Here is a 20355-nt window from a genome sequence, read left to right on the forward strand (position 1 = left end):
AAGAGTTAACACCTATTCTCTTGAAGGTGTTCCAAAAAATAGAAATGGAATGAAAACTTCCAAACTCTTTCTATGAGGCCAGCATTACCTTGATTCCAAAACCAAAGACCCCACTAGAAAGGGGAACTACAGACAAATTTCCCTGATGAAAATGGATGCAAAAATCCTCAACAAGATATTAACCAACCATATCCAACAATACATTAAAAAAATATATTCACCAACACCAAGTGGGATTTATACCTGGGATGCAGGGCTGGTTCAATATCCACAAGACAATCAATGTGATTCATCACATCAATCAAAAAAAAAAAAAAAAAGACAGGAACCATATGATCCTCTCAATACATGCAGAGAAAGTATTTGACAAAATACAGCATCTTTCTTGACAAAAACTCTCAATAAAGTAGGGATAGAAGGATCATACTTGGAGATCATAAAAGTCATTTATGAAAGACCCACCACTAATACCCTCAATGGCGAAAAAATGAGAGCTTTACCCCTAAGGTCAAGAACAAGACAGGGATGTCCACTCTTAACACTGTTATTCAACATAGTATTGGAAGTCTTAGCCTCTGCAATCAGACAACACAAAGAAATAAAAGGCATCCAAATCAGCCAGGAGGAGGTGAAACTTTCACTCCTCGCAGATGACATGATACTCTATATGGAAAACCCAAAAGATTCTACCAGAAAACTGCTAGAAATGATCCATGAATTCAGCAAAGTGGCAGGATATAACATCAAAGCACAGAAATCGGTTGCATTCCTATACACCAATAATGAAGCAACAAAAAGAGAAATCAAGGCATCAATCCCATTTACAGTTGCACCAAAAACCATAAAATACCTAGGAATAAATCTAACCAAAGAGGTAAAAAATCTAGACACTGAAAACTATAGAAAACTTATGAAAGAAACTGAAGAAGACACCAATAAATGGAAACATATTCCATGCTCGTGGATAGAAAGAACAAATATTGTTAAAATGTCAATACTACCCAAAGTAATATACATATTCAATGCAATACCTGTCAAAATAATACCAGCATTCACAGAGCTAGAACAAACAATCCTAAAATTTGTGTGGAACCACAAAAGACCCCAAATAGACAAAGCAATCTTGGAAAAGAAAACCAAAGCTGGAGGCATCACAACCACGGACTTCAAGCTGTATTACAAAGCTATAATCATCAAGACAGTATGATACTGGCACAAGAACAGACACTCAGATCAACGGAATGGGATAGAGACCCTAGAATTGGACCCACAAACACATGGCCAACTAATCTTTGACAAAGCAGGAAAGACTATCCAATGGAATAAAGGCTCTCTTCAGGAAGTGGTGCTTGAAAACTGGACAGCAACATGCAGAATGACTTTGGACTACTTTCTTACAGCATACACAAAAATAAACTCAAAATGAATGAAAGACCTCAATGTAAGACAGGAAGCCATCAAAATCCTCAAGGAGAGAGTAGGCATAAATCTCTTTGATCTTGGCCATAGCAACTTCTTACTCAACAAGTCTCCAGAGGCAAGGGAAACAAAAGCAAAAATGAACTATTGGGAACTCACCAAGATAAAAAGCTTCTGCACAGTGAAGGAAACAATCAGCAAAACTAAAAGGCAACTGGTGGAATGGGAGAAGATATTTGCACATGACATATCAGATAAAGGGTTAGTATCCAAAATCTACAAGGAACTTATCAAACTCAACACCCAAAAAACAAATAATCCAATGAAGAAATGGGCAAAAGACATGAATGGACACTTCTCCAAAGAAGACATCCCAATGGCCAACCGACACATGAAACAATGCTCAACATCACTCCTCATCAGGCTAATACAAATCAAAACTACAGTGAGATACCACCTAACACCTGTCAGAATGGCTAACATTAACAACTCAGGCAACAACAGATGTTGGCGAGGATGGGGAGAAAGAGGATCTCTTTTGCACTATTGGTGGGAATGCAAGCTGGTGCAGCCACTCTGGAAAACAGTATGGAGGTTTATCAAAAAATTAAAAATAGAACTACCCTATGACCCAGCAATTTCACTACTAGGTATTCATCCAAGGGATACAGGTGTGCTGTTTTGAAAGGGCACATGCACCCCCATGTTTATAGCAGCACTATCAACAATAGCCAAAATATGGAAAGAGCCCAAATATCCATCGTTGGATAAATGGATAAAGAAGATGTGGTGTGTATATAGATATATAGATATATATAGATATATATAGATATATATAGATGTACACCCACACAGTGGAGTATTACTTGGCAGTCAAAAAGAATGAAATCTTGCCATTTGCAACTATGTGGATGGAACTGGAGGGTATTATGCAAAGCGAAATTAGTCACAGAAAGACAAAAATCATATGACTTCACTCATATGAGGACTTGAAGAGACAAAACAGATGAACATAAGGGAAAGGAAACAAAAATAATATAAAAACAGGGAAGGGGACAAAAAGAAGAGACTCATAAATATGGAGAACAAACTGAGGGTTATGGAAGGGGTTGTGGGAGGGGGGGATGGGCTAAATGGGTAAGGGGCACTAAGGAATCTACTCCTGAAATCATTGTTGCACTAGATTCTAACTAATTTGGATGTAAATTTAAAAAAATTAAAAACAAAACAAGTTTAAAATAAAAAGAATCTAAAAATTAGCTACTAAGGAATTAGTTTCATGATGTCTATACTGGCTTTTCTCATGCTTTTCTTTCCTGGGAAATATAAATATATATAACAAATAACAACTGGAGAATGGTATCTTCCCGAATGGACAAAGACCCTTTAATGCTTCAAAGGATAATCTCTACTAGGATACAAACCCTAACAGTCCTTTCTATAATCTAGATGAAATGTATTTCAACATTTGTTTTTGTCTTTAAAACATCATCTGTGTTACTCTTATATAGATAACGAAGACCAACCAAATGAGAACTAGCAAAGTCCATTTATTCAGAGAGTACTGGTAGGGAAATCAGCCACTATGTCATTTGGATTTTGGCAGAGACTTAAAGGCAGGCAGGGGAATGGGAAAGTTTTAGAGTGGAAAAAGGGAAGACTTCAAATGTGCTCTAATTGAAGGCTGTTAAAGTGGAGAAGCTGTAGGTGAGCTAACTAGAAGTGGGGCATCCCATGTTATTGGTTAGGGGCACATATTTATCTTTTCCTGGTTGGCCTAAGTTGGTAGCAGGAACAAAAATTAGAGAAGCTGTCAGTTATTCTTCAAGACCTGGATGTTTGGGGCTGACTGTTACAGGGTTCATTGTTTGGCTTCCTAGATTGATATCAGAGACAGCAGTCTGACTACAAGTCTTGACTTGTAGGAGGCTGGCTATTGTAGATAACAAATTGGTTTCCTGGGCAAGTTGCTTCAGGTTGTGGATCAGTGTTCTATATTTATATATGGTCTGGTCATTGTCCCTCTGTGTATTCAGTCACTGCATAAAACAAGAAAATAAAATTTACATTTTCAGAGAATTGAACTCTTAAAAGTATCATCAGACTTTGATTTTTTCATAGATTTTTTGTTTTCTAATGCCTGAAATAAAACATCACCAAGTAAGAAAAAAAAAGAAAAGGGCTCAGAGCCACAGAGTGGTGAGATGTCACAGGGATTACAATCTTACATGGGATGTTATGATGGTTAATTTTACGTGTCAACCTGGCTAGACTTTGGTGCCCAATTATTTGGTCAAGCACCAGTCTAGATGTTGCTGTGAAGATATTTTTTAATGTGATTAATATTTAAATCATTAAAGTTTGAGTAAAGCAGATAACCCTCCATAAGGTGTATAGGCTTCATTCAATAAGTTAAGGGCCTTAAGAGCAAAGACAGAGGAGAATGGAATTCTGCCTTCAGATTGCAACATGGTATTTCTGTGTGAGTTGCCAGCCTTCTAAACCAAAACCATAACATCAACTCTTTCTTTCATGAAAAGGAAGAAATAAAACTTTATTTTTCTGAAAACAACATGGCTGTACATATGCAGGAAAAACTACAGATAGAATCTACAACAACAACAAAGCTACAAGAACTAGTAAGTGGAATAAGGTAAAGCTGCAGGATGAAGGTCAACATACCAAACAATTGTATTTCTACAGATGTAGAATTCAATATTGTTTGGCAATTTTGGAAAACAATGCACATTTGGAAAAGAAATTTTTTTTAAATACCACTTATAGTAGCTTCTCAAAACAAACTTCTGAGGGACTAAACACACAAACAGCAAACAGCAACAGATTCATTGATACAGAAAACAAACTGGTGTTACCAGAGGGAAGAGGGGTCTGGGGATGGGAGAAATTAGGTGAAGGGGATTAAGATGTACAAATTGCCAGTTATAAAATAAGTCACAAGGATGAAAAGAAGAGTTTGGCAACTGTCAGAAGAAAATCACTGCCCAAGATTCATCTCATGTAATTCTCCAGTCTAGGGTTAGAGAGGTAAGTGAAGAAGACACAGAGAGGTGCCCTGATCTAGTTCTCAGTTCTATGGGGAGAAAGTTAACCAAGGCCCCAAACACTGATATTCAATGACATATTGGAGACTTTGGAAGAAACATGTACAAAAATCACATTCATGCAATTTCACTAGAAACAGCAACACCTGGAGTCATTTGACTAGTATCTTACCTGCTGCCATAAACTGGTGCTAAAGCTTACTCCATCCATGGAGAGGATTGCTAACAAAAAAAGAATGCCAGCTTCCACATCAAAATTATTTCTGCTTTGTAAACAATGCGTAAACCACCTGGTCCCAGATCTGTTTGGTCTTTATCCCATAAATGATGGGATTTAGCATAGGAGGAGCCAGAATGTAGATACTGGCCAGAAGAACATGAATGTGGGGTGTGATGTGGCATCCAAACTGCTGAGTAAGTGTTGTAAAGATCCCAGGTCCATAAAAGAGGACAATGACACAGACATGGGAGCCGCAAGTATTGAGAGCTTTGTGACAAGCATCTCCAGAAGGGATGCAGACGACAGCGTGGAGAATCAGCACATATGAAATAAAAATTAGCACGATACCTAAGACCACTGTTGACATTAGGACAAAACCACATACCAGATGTTTAGTCATATGTCATTACAGGAAGCACGGGCCAAGACAGTATGATTACAGGCTGTGTTTGGGAGGATGCTACTTTTTCAAAAAGCCAATCTTTTCAGAAGAAACATTATAGGGAAAATTGTACCATAACTTCTCAGAAAGATAGTCAATCCAACTTTCCCAATCAGTGCACATGTAAGAATAGTGGTGTATCTCAGTAGGTAGCATACAGCAATGTAGCAGTCAAACTCCATCACCAGCAAGATCCCTGACTCAGAGATGAAGGTGGTATGGATGAAGAAGAGCTAAGTGATGCAGCGATCCAGAGAGATCTCCCCAGCACAGAACCAGAAGATGTCCAAGGCCTGAGGTACTGTGCACGTGAAGAGGACAACGTCTGCTCCGGCCGGCATGCAGAGGAAGAGGTACATGGGTTCGTGGAGGCTGCGCTTTGTGAGGATAATGCAGATGAGCAGGCTGTTCCCAAGCAAGGCGATGACATAGGAAACGAAGAAGGGGATGGAAGCCCACACATGCTGGTCCTCAAGGCCAGGAATGGCCAGCAAACAGAAGACCATGTGACTAACAGCAGTGTGGTTTAAGGTAGTCATGCCTGGATCAGACAACCTTCCTATTAACAGAGAGGAAAATTCAGTTCATACACCAAGATTGTTTTTGCTGTTACCAGCAGCTTTTCACATTTATCTAATTCTATTCCATTCTGAAGGTGACAGGAACTATGATACTAAAGGTAAATAAGATGATTTGTTCAAACAAAGGGGAAAAAAAAAAAAAGAGAGAAACAAACCAGGAAAGAGACACTTAACTACAGAAAACAAACTGCAGGTTGACAGAGGGGAGGTGGGGAGGAGGTGGGTGGGGAATAGGTGAAATAGGTGATGGGGATTAAGGAGAGCAGTTGCTGAGATGAGCACCTGGTGTGTATGGAAGTGTTAAATCATGGAGCACCTGAGTGGCTCAGTGGGTTAAGCATCCGACTTCAGCTCAGGTCATGATCTCATGGTTCTTGAGTTTGAGCCCTGCGTCAGGCTCTGTGCTGACATCTCAGAGCCTGGAGCCTGCTTCAGATTCTCTTTCTCTGACCCTCCTCTGCTCGCGCTTTGTGTCTCTCCCAAAAATAAATAAACGTTAAAAAATTTTTTTTAAAAAGGAAGTGTTAAATCACTGTATTGTACACCTGAAACTAATATAACACTGTATGTTAACTGGAATTTAAAAACTTTTTAAAAATAAAAAATAAATTTTTAAAAAGATACGGTTTGTTTTCTAAATAAGTTCCTAAGCTCATAAGAGACATTTACATTAATTAAAATTAAATTATTAAGTTGACATATTAGTTATACAAGTAAATTTTAGTATGGAAACACAATGGAAGTAATTCTCATTGTTTATATTTGTAATGGTTTTAAGAATGACTTCATATCTGAACTTAGCCTTGAAAATAAAGTAGGATGCCATCAGGTTGAGGAAGTATCCAGTAATGAATGGGGGAAAGTCATCTGGGAATTCAAGAAGAAATGCTTGGCCCACAAATGCAAAATATGTCTAAAGCAGCTTTCAGCTCTGTGAGGCTGTGATGTGGCAAATTTGGAGCAGTTGGAAAAAAAGATGGCAACAAAAGTAGACTGACTCTGAAAATAAATTAAAGGGGATGAACTTCATCAGTTAGGAAAAAAGATCAGCCATGAACAGTTTTGAAATTGGAAAGCACTTTGGATATATTTATCTGACAACTATGTGGAAGAGAGAAGTGATGGAAAAAGAGAGCAAAGACTGGAATTTGATGAAGTTTGCCCTAGTGAGAGAAATTCATGTATTGGTGAATTACTATTGCAGTGAAGTAAGATCAAGAAAGTATCATCTTAAAGTAGCTTCACATTTTTCGGCAGTGATATGAAAATGTTACTTACTACACATCATTCATTTCTTCTGCCAACACAGGCTAGTATGGACTGTCACCATCCACTGTTGCAGGGACGATGGCCAGAGTCGCAAAAGATGAGTCCGCAAACAAACTGCAGTTAAGTGAAGGTCCTCGTACTAGAGTCGGAATGAGGCCCCGACTCCAGAATGAAGCTTCTTTTTATTAGGATAATTGCTAAAGACTACGTGCATAAAGTCAGCAAAGCAAGTGCGTTAATCAATCTAATGGTTTAGCTTTTCAAGGTTGAATTTCGAGTTAATTGGTTTTTATAACACTAGGAAGGGTCAGGTGTAAAGGAGGATCCGGCCTTGGACAATGTTAATGGCTCTAGGCTTTCTGAGCCGCAGCTGTGTAAACATGTCCTAAGGTTTTGCACCTTCTCCAGCCCTTCCCTTTTGAAGTGTTTTCCTTTGATGCTTCTCTCCTGCATCTCCCACAATCCACTTCTTAGAACAGAAATTTCAGCCTCAAAAAAAACAACTCAAAGCACAGAGCTGGAAACCTTTCAAAATTTCCTGGACGTAATTTCCTCATCTTTGAAATGGGTTAAGAAAAAGAGACCTTTCTAAACAACTGGAAGTGAGATGCCCTCCCAACCTGGGGAAGGTTCAAGGGGTGAGCGCAGTGGAACAAAGACAGCCCCCCAACAGGCAGCCATATCCTACCCCCTTCACCACAGGGTCAAGACCAGGAATAATACTACAAAGTCTTCATAATTACTTATCATTGAAACTCCACCCACTTTTGCTATTTGCTTCATTGCTAATGTCTCTAAAAAGAAAAGGGGTAAATTTTTGGTGAAGACACAGAACACTGTGTCCTGAATCCAAGCCATAAGAAGTGCGAGAAGCTGAGAGATGGCTCTGTTGTCCAGTGTCCTACAGAAGAAAGAACCAGGTGCTAACTTGGATCGAGGGAAAGCAGGACTGTGAGGACTGGTGGAGAAGACAGAAAAAGAAGTTATTGTCTTCATCATTGTATTCACTCCATGTCTGCTCAGTGCCTTGCACATAGTAAGTGCACATGTAAATAATAGCCTCGCTTCCAGGTTTGTTCTCCTCACCTATAAATTTAACATCGAGGGGGTGCCTGGGTGGCTCAGTTGGTTGAGCGACTAACTTTGGGTCAGGTCATGATCTTGTGGATCACGAGTTCAAACCCTACATTGGGTTCCATGCTGACATCTCAGAGCCTGGAGCCTACTTCAGATTCTGTGTCTCCCTCTCTCTCTTCCCCTTCCCTACTCATGCTTGCTTGCTCTCTCTCTCTTTCTCTCTCTCTCTCTCTCTCAAAAATAAATAAACATTTTTTAAAAATTAAATTTAATTTCCAGACTAGGAAAACCCAGTCCTATTTTCATTGTTATATTGCCCCTGAGAAATGGCTAACACTGTCCTGAAAATAAAATCACATGAACAGAGCCCCCAAGAGGCTTGTGAAGTTGTGCGTGGATGGACAGCAGCTACCACTAGGTCAGTCTGTGGCCACACAACAACTATAAGAATAAATAGGGAGGGGGGGAAAGCCATCCTGCTGGAGAAGTAGATAGAAATCGAAATTGCTATGAAAATGCCATTGGGGGTGATGGACAAGTGTGTGTGCCACTATACTGGCAAAGGAATAGCAGGAAAAAGTGATGAAGGGAAAGAAACTAAGTCTCAAGTAACTATAAAGAGAAGAAGAGGACCAGCTTACACAGGTTGATGGACTCTGGATATCTTGGCAGCAGCACACAGAAGGGTTCTTTGGAGTAGAAAAGAATATAGGCTACGGAGCTTGCCAGTTGGGGGCTGGTCTCTGGGTGAACTTGCATGAACTGGAATGGCTCCTTATGTAACTCGTGGCCACCTTAAAAACCTTCTCGAGTGACAGGACACCTGGGTGGCTCAGTTGGTTAAGCATGGTCTCTTAGTTGACTTCAGCTCAGGTCATGATCGTTGAGTTCAAGTCCCGCATCAGACTCCACATTGACAGTGTGGAGTCTGCTTGGGATTCTCTCTCTCTCTCTCTCTCTCTCTCTCTCTCTCTCTCTCTCCCTCTCTGCCCCTCCCCCCCCAAAATAAATAAACTGAAAAGAAAAAAAAACCACAATCTTCTCAAGTGCCTCATGAAGGCTTCTGCAACTTTGATCCAGGCATCTTCAATCCCCTGGACAAGTTGCCTCTATCCCTGATTTGTGCTGTGGAGCCATGGCACCAACCCAGGGCCCTCTCACTGTCTGTCCCCTACATCAGGAGTGTGCTCACATGATGCCTCTTGCCACAACTCATTCTTTCCCCTCCTTTGATTTCACAAGAAGTCTAATCACCAGAGCACCTACCTCAGAGATATTAGCCTATTGTCAGTGTTTCCCAATTGACTGTAAACTTTCTAAGGTCTGTTTAAGATATGTATGCTCCCATAATCCAGAACACTGAGGCACCATGTGATTACTCTGTAATGATAAATACTGGATGGAAAGTATAAAGGGTGATGAGAGGAGCCATGAATGAGGCTCTTCTGATGCCTAAAATGTTCACAGTGATCAAGGTCTGCTGCTAGTGTGGAATCCTCTCTGGAGGGACTTGAGGCTCCAAGCACACTGAGAGCCAGTGTGGGTGCAAGCCCAAAGTCTCCCCCCTCTCCCCTCCTAGACAGCCCTTTACATTCTACTGGAACAGTCCATACTTGTACCTCCAGTCTAGGGGTGTGCTGGTAAAACAGCTCCTTAAATTTTTTTTAGAAGCCCAAGTTTTACAGTGCCTGACAATTCCTTAGGTGAAAATATTCCTGTGTCATCAGCTTCAAACTATGAAGATGATATCCCTATATGCATTATATTGAATATATATAATAATAATATTATAAACAGACAATTCTCAGACCTCAGAAACACTGACTACAGGCCACTGTCCTTGCGGTAGGCAGTCTGATGATCAGAACGCTCTTGCAATCAGAGGGGACAGAATGAGCTTCAGCCCCTGCTGCTGTCCCTGTTCAACACACCTGACTCCCCACAAAAGTCCTAATACTTTCAACCATCAGCCTTATGCCCCATAACCCCACAATTCCTGGTCTTCTTCCTGAAATTTCATTTCATAGCAATTAAAGTTTCACCTGCTTCAAAGGGAGTCCTCACGAGCTACAATGGGATGAATCAAGTAAAGGCTGAGAAACAGGCATCAGGCAGCAGACATTTATGCATTTGCCTAAAGACTGCAGAGGAAGCTGATACCCAAGGGACCATAGCAGAATGTACATGGGTCAGGTCCTGATGGTTCCTCAGTCATGCCCACACCAGCTGCTCCTCCAACCAAGATTACATGTATACACGTATTATTTTCAAGAAATTCAATGTTAGCATTGTTATGTGAAATATCCCTATTATAATGGGAAGTAGTAAGCATTAATCCCATTATCAATCAAAAAATATAACTTGAGGAGGAGGGGCCAAGATGGTGGAACAGTATGGAAGGTTTTTTTGTGTCTCACATCCATGAAATACACCCATATCAACACTAAACCATCCTGCACACCTAGAAAACTGATTGGAAGATTAACGCAACAATCTGCACAACCTGAACCACAGAATTCAGCAGGTATGCAGCACTGACAGGTGAACTGGGGGAGAGAGAAGCTGCGGAGGGCAGAGAGCCACTTTTGTATGTAGAGAGAGGAAAGAGATGGGGGTGGGGGGAGTATGGGAAAAGCACCCACCACCCCCCCCAAAGCAGCTGGAGAGAAAGTGAAAAAGTGGAAACAGCTGTAGGGACTGAAGAATAAAGGGAGAAAGGAGAAAGGAGAGTGTTTAAATTCCATTAAGACTCTATATAAACAGGGGGAGCACAGAGTCTGAAATGCCGCAGCTCGATGCCTGGTGGTGCTTTGGTGGGAAAGGTGAATCCCCAGGAGCAGAGAGTGAGACCTGCGAGGTGTGCAGGCAACATGGGGAGAGGAGGTTCCCCTGCTGGAGGACATTTGGTAGAGGCTGTGAGGCCACCAAGGTCCCAGCAGACCCCAGAAAACAACTACATTTGCTGGTGCTGGAACAAGGACATTAAGGGGGAAGCCTGGTGCCTGATGTGTGTTGTGACTTACCATAATCCCTGAAACACTGCTGCTACACAATCTCGTGAACTTTTTCTGGGGCGGGCTGGCACCCAGTCGCAGTCTCTGGGCATCAGCAGCAGCATGGTCCCCCAAACATTCCTGGGTGCAGCTGGGTGACCAAGCCATTGCTTGGTGAGACCCTCCCCCAGGGGATCTGAGTGGGCCCAAGCCGCAGTCCCTCAGAAGTGAGGGGTCGGGAAACACAGCCGCATCTGAAATAAAACTCAGGAGGGAGGTGCCCCCTGGCAACCTGACGGCTTGGTCACAGACAGTGTAAAAGTGGGAAGTGGATGGAGGCCAGAGACAGAGGACTGGTGCACAATTGCTGGTCGGGGAGAGCACAGAGTTCCGACACTAGAGACTGAGTAGCTAGGTGATGCCATTTTCACTCCTCCCATGCATGTGCATACACACCTACAAGCACCATAATAATTCACCCCAATAAGCCAAGTAGAGCCATCTAGTGGAGAACAGAGCCATTACACTAAGCCCCTCCCAACTGGGCCAATCTCACTTTTCAGGAACACCACAAGTCTCCCCACCTGCTTAGTTTACAGATTATAAAGTGCTTCATAGTTTCACTTCTAGGGGAAAGGATGTAATTTCAATCATATTTCAGTCTACTGGCTTGTCCATCTATTCAATTATTGTTTCTTTTTTGTTTCTTTTCTTTTTCTTGAATACAGAAAGAGAAAAAATTTATTTTTATTTTCAATTTTTATTAAAAATATTTTTCTTTAATTTTTTCTACTATATTTTTTAATTTTTTGTACATTTTTCAAATTCTATTTTACTTCCATCATTTCATTTTATTCTATTTCATTGTATTCATTTGTTCAAATTTTCAAATGTTTTCCTTTTTTTTCTTTTTTTTAATTTTCTTTTCCCTTTTTTCTCTAATCTGTGAAGATCCTTTCAACAACCAGATCAAAACACACTTAGGATCTAGCATCATTTATTTGATTTTTTTGTGTGGTTTTTAATTTTATAATTTAAAATTTTTTTTACCTTATTATTCATTTTCTTTCTTCAAAATGATGAAATGAAGGAACTCACCCCAAAAGAAAGAGCAGGAAGAAACGACAGCCAGGGACCTAACACAGACACAAGCAAGATGTCTTAACCAGAATTTAGAATCACAATAATAAGAATACTAGCTGGGGTTGAAAATAGATTGGAATCCTTTCTGCAGAGATAAAAGAAATAAAAGCTAGTCAGGATTAAATAAAAAATGCTATAACTGAGCTGCAGTCTCCAATGGATGCCTCAGTGGCAAGGATGGGTGAGACAGAACAGCAAATCTGCGATAGAGAGGACAAACTTATGGAGAATAATGAAGTAAAAAAAAAAAAAGAGGGAGAATAAGGCAAAAGAGTGTGATTTAAGAATTAGAGAAATTGGAGCACCTGGGTGACTCAGTTGGTTAGGCGTCCGACTTCAGCTGAGGTTATGATCTCACAGTTCATGGGTTTGAACTGTGGTGGACTATATGCTGACAACTCAGAGCCTGGAGCTTTCTTCAGATTCTGTGTCTCCCTCTCTCTCTGCCCCACCCTGGCGCCTGCTCTCGCTCTCTCTCTCTCTCTCTCTCTCTCTCTCAAAATTAAATAAACATTTAAAAAAAGAAGATTTAGAGAAATCAGTGACTCATTAAAAAGGATCGTCAGAATCAGAGGGGTCCCAGAAGATGAAGAGAGAGAAAAAGGGGTAGAAGGGTTATGTGAGCAAATCATAGTGGAAAACCTTCCTAACCTGGGTAAAGACACATACATCAAAATCCAGGAAGCACAGAAGACTCCCATTAGATGCAACAAAACCCGACCATCAACAAGGCATATCATAGTCAAATTCACAAAATACTCAGGTAAGGAAAGAATCATGAAAGCAGCAAGGGAAAAAAAGTCCTTAAGCTACAAGGGAAGACAGATGAGGTTTGCAGCAGAAGTTTCCACAGAAACTTGGCAAGCCAGAAAGGAGTGGCAGGATATATTCAATGTGCTGAATCAGAAACATATGCAGCCAAGAATTCTGTATCCAGCAAGGCTGTAATTCAAAATAGAAGGAGAGATAAAACGTTTCCCAGACAAACAAAAATTAATGGAGTTTGTGACCACTAAACCAGCCCTGCAAGAAATTTTAATGGGGACTCTCTGAGGGGAGAAAAGATGAAAAAAATACATACATACATACATACATACATACATACATACATACCAAAAGCAACAAAGACTAGAAAGTACCAGAGAACACCACCAGAAACTCCAACTCTACAAGCATCATAATGGCAATAAATTCATATCTTTCAGTACTCACTCTAAACCTCAATGGACTCAATGCTCCAATCAAAAGACATAGGGTAACAAAATGGATAAGAAAACAAGATCCATCTATATGCTGTTTACAAGAGACCCACTTTAGACCTAAAGACACCTTCAGGTTGAAAGTAACGGGATGTAGAACCATCTATCATGCTAATGGTCAACAAAAGAAAGCCAGAGTAGCCATACTTATATCAGACAATCTAGACTTTAAAATAAAGATGGTAACAAGAGATGAAGAGAGGCATTATATTATAATTAAGGGGTTTATCCACCAAGAAGACCTAATAATTGTAAACATTTATGCACCAAATGTGAGATTGATATAATTGATATATAAATCAATTAATCACAAATATAAGGAAACTCATTGATAATAACACCATAATAGTAGGGGACTTCAACACCCCACTTACAACAATGGACAGATCATCTAAACAGAAAATCGACAAGGAAACAATGGCTATATATATATATATATATATATATATATATATGGATATATTCAGAACATCTCATCCTAAAGCAGTGGAATATACATTCTTCTCCAGTGCACATGGAACGTTCTCCAAAATAGACCACACACTGGACACAAATCAACCCTCAACAAGTACAAAAAGATCAAGATCATGCCATGCATATTTTCAGACCACAACGCTATGAAACTCAAAATCAAACACAAGAAAACATTTGGAAAGGTAACAAATACTTGGAGACTGAATAACATCCTACTAAAGAATGAATGGGTCAACCAAGAAGTTAAAGAGGAAGTTAAAAAGTACATGGAAGCCAATGAAAATGATAACACCACAACCCAAAACCTCTGGGATGCAACAAAGCAGTCATAAGAGGAAAGTATATAGCAATCCAGTCCTTCCTAAAGAAGGAAGAAAGGTCTCAGATACACAACCTAACCTTACACCTTAAAGAGCTGGAAAAAGAACAGCAAATAAAACCCAACACCAGCAGAAGACAGGAAATAATAAAGATTAGAGCAGAAATTAATGTTAGCGAAACCAAAAAAACAGTAGAAGAAATCAATTAAACCAGAAGTTGGTTGGAGCATTAAGGAATCTAAGGAATCCCTGAAATCATTGTTGCACTCTATGCTAACTTTGATGTAAATTTAAAAATAATAAAATAAAATAACAAAGAAGAAATAAAGAAAAGGAAAAAAGAAAAGAAAAGAAAAGAAAAGAAAAGAAAAGAAAAGAAAAGAAAGAAAAGGAATGGGAAGACAAAGGGTTTGGGCTGGGGGCAGGAAATGTGGTGATGTGACTAAAAGCTATCTGGGGAAGGGATACAGGAAGTGGCAGAATATAAGGGTTTTTTTAATAAGTTTGTACAGATCCATTTCAGCATGGATTCCCAGTCTCTGGGGATGACAATGTTCTTCCCTTTCTGGAACAGAAAGGGCACTTTTCTCAAGGGAAATTATATAGCTACTTTTTAGGTAGGAAGGGGTAATTCAGAGAATTCTTGTTGTATCTTCTGTTTCTTGAGCACCTTAAGCTCAAAATAATCAGTATTCCACAGTGGTATATGTTGGGATGGCATGTTTCTTTGAACTCCTTATTGTAGTGGCCAAGGGCAGGCCGCTCCAAAATGCACCACTTTGGCACATTGATGATTTTAAGTAAAATTTACTTGAGAACAGCCAATGCAAAAGAACACGCTGACATCACCACCACCACCCCTTGCTTCCAGGAAATAATAAATCAATCTTCCATGTGAAAGATACCCTCCCTGTACCAGAGGGTAAAGAGACATCCTTATCACTAGAGGTGGGAATTTGAGCTGAGAAGTCTATATAAACAACCCTTGTTACATTTTACTAATTAACCTCCCCAGCCCAAGTTCTGTTTCAAATTCCTTCCAAATTGAAGCTCCCAAAGTTTTCTTTGTCCTGTTAACTCCTCACAAATATATTGTCTCTTTGTTTAAAAGTATAAAAACTACCTGCCTTAGTTATTTACTGAGGTCTCAATTTCATTACTTGGCCTCTGTACACATATAATAAAACTTCAGATTTTTTTCCTGTTAATCTATCTCTTGTCAATTTAATTCTTAGTCCAGTTGAAAGACCTTGACTGGCAGAGGAAATTGCTGCTTCCCTACAATATTGAAGGCTTTCCTGCTCTCCTCCTTCCTATCTCTTCAGGAATGTCTCTTGCCCCTCCTCTTCCATACACTGCTTTCCTCACCTTGCCACTATTCAGATTGGCCACTTCCTATTGTCAAGCCCTTGACCTGGCTAATTCTAGGTACTTGTCCACATTCAGCACAGGAATATGCAGGAAGAGTTCTCTCTCTCACAGTTGGGAGACTCGCACTTCTCACAGAAGTGACTGTCCTACCCTATCCCACAGTGCTCTCTACATTATTTATCACATTGTGTTTTAATCCCTTAATTTTTGTCAACTCTAGTTTATGGACTCCCTAAGAAAGGGGACTGTGATACTGATTATCTCCAGGCCTTAGCTTAGTCCTGGTAATTTATAGTGGGCATAATTTAATGTTTGTTGAGTTATTCCTTTATTTACAAACTTTTGTTTGTTTAAGGTGTGTTTATTGAACAGTATATACCTAAATATGTTTTAAGCCTAAGAGTGTTCTTATATAAATGACTTGGATCCATTTATACAAGTAACTCATTCAATAGCTTACAGTGGTGGTAGTGCCTAGTATTTTTTTTTTTTTAAGCAAGTTGGAGCGGGAAGGAGATGGGATGACATTTGGCTTTTGTGAGGAGCATTCAGGCTGCACTATGGAATCGAAGACCCAGAGTAAGTGAAGGGAAAATACACATGGGAAACAACTTCTTTTTTCTTTTTTTTTAGAGAGAGAGAGAAAGAAAGTGTGAGCGGGAGATAGGGACAGAGGGGGAGAGAGAAAGAATCTCAAGCAGGCTCCACATTCAGTGCAGAGCCTGATGCAGCACTTGGTCCCACAACCCTGGGATCATGACCTGAACCAAAATTCAAGAGTTGGATGCTCAACCAACTGAGCCACCCAGGCATCCTGGGAAATAACTTCTTAAAGCAAACATTTACTTGCTGCTACTCAGGATGGCAGTCTCAGCATGAGTTCACATCCATGTCTGTGCTTGTCAGGCATTTGTGTTTCATACAAAGAGGGTTTGAGGAGTTGTTTTGACTCCATCTCTGTGGAATGTCTTTCCAGTACACCATTACATCCATCATTTCAAAAATAATGGTCTCATCTTGGGCTCATGCAATGGCTCCTGTGTCTAGCACAGACTCTATTCTACCTTCCAAAATAACATGCTGCTATAAATGTAACTGGTAAAAACACATGTTGTGGTTCCACTATTCAAGTGTTGGCTGTAATAGGCCAGCTCTCTAGAGCATCACACAGGTCCCCCCATTTCCTCTGGCCAAGAGTCAATGTCATATCAGTAGGATTATCCCTGGTCAAGAGTAGGAAGACAATTTCCAGTGTCTGTGACCAGTGTTCTACAAAAAATTTCTTTTCCCTTTTTAGGGATTAATACTTACCAATGGCCCTTTCACAACTTACTGATGTAGGTCATGAACAAGTTAAGTGATGGTATCTTATAGACTGCTATAGTTAATATTCCACCTTTTCCTTTTTTAATGTTTATTTATTTATTTTTGAGTAAGAGGGAGAGCACAAGTGAGGGAAGGGCAGAGAGAGAGAGGCAGACACAGAATCCGAAGGAGGCTCCAGGCTCTGAGCTGTCAGCCCAGAGCCTGACACAGGGCTTAAACCCATGAGCAATGAGATCATGACCTGAGCCAAAGTTGGACACTTACCCCACTGAGCCATCTAGGAGTCCCAATATTCCACCTTTTCCAAACATACAACTACATATGTGTCTGTCTATATTTATGAGTATGTTTATATTTTTTATTATTTTTACACAGATACATAAAGATACATACAGAAAAATATGGACAGATGCATACCAAATATTTAACAAATCTAATTGTCATATTTGAGATGATTTCTTTTTTCCTGCTTTATTAAAGTATAATTGAGAGGTAAAAATTTATATATTTAAGGTATACAATGTGATATTTTGACATATGTATACATTATGTGTGAATGATTGCCACAATCAAGCTAATTAACATATCATTCACCTTTCATAGCTGCAATTTGAGTGAGGGGGGTGAGAACACTTAAAGTCAAATCTCTTAGCAAATACCAAATATGCAATAGGTTTTTTAAATTTATTTATTTATTTATTTATTTATTTAGAGAAAGAGAGAGACAGAGAGAGAATCTCAAGCAGGCTCCACGCTGTCAGCATAGAGGCCAATGTGGAACTCAAACTCACAAACCCATGAGATCATGACCTGCACCGAAATCAAGAGTCAGACACCTAACCAGGTGCCCCTATGCAATGAAGTATTATTAACTCTCATCACCATGCTGTCCATAAGATCTCCAGAAGTCTTTTGTCCTGCGTAACTGAAACATTGGGCCGTTTGTATGTGATTGTCCAGGGATATCACAAGATGTCTCAGAGGACATGAATTCAGTGAGGAATAATTTAACAACTTCCAAGACCAGAGCAATACTCTCTTTTTATAGGGGCCAAGGGAGGGTGCCCCAAAATGTGCCACTTTGGCACATTAATTATTTTCAATAAAAACTACTTAAGAAACAGTCAATGCAAGGACACTCAGACCCTTATCTGTCCCCCTGAAAGTAGAAAACAAATCATCCATGTGAAAAATATCCTCCCAGTGCCAAGAAGTACAAAGACATCCTTATCACCAGAGAAAGGTATTTTAAATTTGAGAACACTGTAGAAACAAATATTTGTTCTCCTTTTCTAATCTACTACCTCAGCCTTAGTTCTGCTTAGAATTCCCTACTAATTTAAGCTCCCAAATACCTGTTTTCTTTATACTGTCAATTCTTCACAGATGTATTGTCCCTTTGTCTAAAAAGTATAAAAACTACCTGCCTTTGTCATTTCTTTAGGTCTCAATTTCATTATTGGGCTTCTGTGCACACATAATAAAACTTACTTTTTTTCTTCTGTTAACTAACTCAAGTCAACTTAATTCTTACTCCAGCTGGAACACCTTCAAGGGCAGAGAAAGAATTTTTCCTTCCCAACAATTTCATCTATAACCAAAAATCAGACTAGTGACATAAGGATACATGACTCTGGAAATTCATATGTCCAGCCACAGGCTCTGTTCAGGAGGTAGCCTGTTCAGTCAAACATGGCATGGCTCTCTCTGTTGCTTTGACAGAAGATGTTAAGTCCTCTCACCTCCCTGGTGAACCTGCCCCAGAAACAGAATTCACTAGGCTACTTCCTAGTAGTTCAGCTTGCCATTAGTGTTTCCACCCACTGCTTCCTCAGACCACATCATGGAGAACTAGAGGTGCTGAAAATACTGTTCCTCTTCCAAAGTCATTTCTGCTTTGGAAAAAATATGTGAACCACCTGCTCTCGGATTTGCTTGGTCTTAATCCCATAAATGATAGGATTCAGCATAGGTGGAACCAGAATGCAAACATTAGCCAATAATATGTGAATATGAGGTGGAATGTGGCGTCCAAACCGCTGAGTAAGGGTTGTGAAGATCGCAGGGCCATAAAAGAGGACAATGATGCAGACATGGGAGCCACATGTGTTGAGAGCTTTGTGGCGAGCATCTCGTGAAGGCATGTGGAAGACAGCATGGAGAATCAGCAGATATGAAACAAAAATTAACAGGACATCTAAGACCACTGTAGACACGATGACAAAAATTCCATACCAGATGTTCACACTAATGTCATTACAAGCATATTTGGCCAAGCCAATGTGTTCACAATAGGTGTGTGGAATAATCTTATTTTGGCAGAAAGTCAATCTTTTCAAAAGAAATATTATGGGGAAGATCATACAAAAACTTCTCAGGAAGATGGTCACACCGATTTTCCCAATGAGTGCATGTGTAAGAATAGTGGTGTATCTCAGTGGGTAGCATATGGCAATGTAGCGGTCAAACGCCATCACCAGCAAGATCCCTGACTCAGAGATGAAAGTGCAGTGGATAATGAAGAACTGAGTGATGCATCGATCCAGGGAGATCTCCCCAGCACGGAACCAGAAGATGGCCAAGGCCTGAGGTACTGTGCACGTGGAGAGGACAACGTCTGCTCCGGCCAGCATGCAGAGGAAGAGGTACATGGGTTCGTGGAGGCTGTGCTTTGTGAGGATAATGCAGATGAGCAGGCTGTTCCCAAGCAGGGCAATGACATAGGAAATGAAGAAGGGGATGGAAATCCACACATGCTGGTCCTCTAGCCCAGGGATGCCCAGGAAGTGGAAGATTGTGTGGCTAATACCAGTGTGGTTTAAGGAAATCATACCTGTGGAGACTACCAGAGAAATCACCTTTGATTCATTGACAGAAATGAAAATACAGATTTTCTTGTAATATTCCTTGTGAAGTCACAAGGAGCTTTTGGCATATTGCATACTCTTCATCTTCTCTGAACATGCAAACAATAAGAAACATAAAAAGTCAATAGGACATGTTCTCTACCTCAATAAGTAATAGTCTAATTGACATGTATATATCCCCAGCTAATCAAATAAAACATATTATTGTATTTTCCCCTCAATCAGAAGATTATGAATATACAAAGAAAATCATTATATGTATCTGAAAAGGCTGTAAATAAGGTGTTTCTTGAACTTGAACTTGACCTTTTGGTAGGTAGTTTAACATAAGGAAAAGAATGAAAAAGGAGGGAAACAAGAAAATGTGGGTATTCAGATCAAAACATAGCCTGTTCACTGAACAGTGTTTATTCAGCTCCAGGTAGCTTTGCATAGGGAATACTGAAGAAAGTAGGGTAGGTGTTTATACAGGCAGATTTGGCCTAATTGATGAAAATGAGATTTGATATCTCTCTGACTTCACCACATTCAG

At 39.9% G+C, this 20355-nt stretch overlaps 1 protein-coding gene and 1 pseudogene across 1 annotated transcript; both read right to left on the reverse strand.

Moving 5' to 3' along the window:
- Positions 1-4738: 4738 nt before the first annotated feature.
- LOC121039517 (olfactory receptor 52B4-like) lies at positions 4739-5682 on the reverse strand (annotated as a pseudogene).
- A 13160-nt stretch (positions 5683-18842) lies between these two features.
- Positions 18843-19787, reverse strand: LOC121039518 (olfactory receptor 52B4-like). The gene has a single exon (XM_040489762.1). It carries the CDS (start codon positions 19785-19787, stop codon positions 18843-18845), a length of 945 nt encoding a protein of 314 aa, XP_040345696.1.
- Between the last annotated feature and the right edge of the window lie 568 nt (positions 19788-20355).

This window comes from Herpailurus yagouaroundi, unplaced genomic scaffold (genome assembly GCF_014898765.1).
Source record: "Herpailurus yagouaroundi ecotype Mexico unplaced genomic scaffold, PumYag 180, whole genome shotgun sequence".
NCBI classification, from domain to species: Eukaryota; Metazoa; Chordata; class Mammalia; order Carnivora; family Felidae; genus Herpailurus; species Herpailurus yagouaroundi.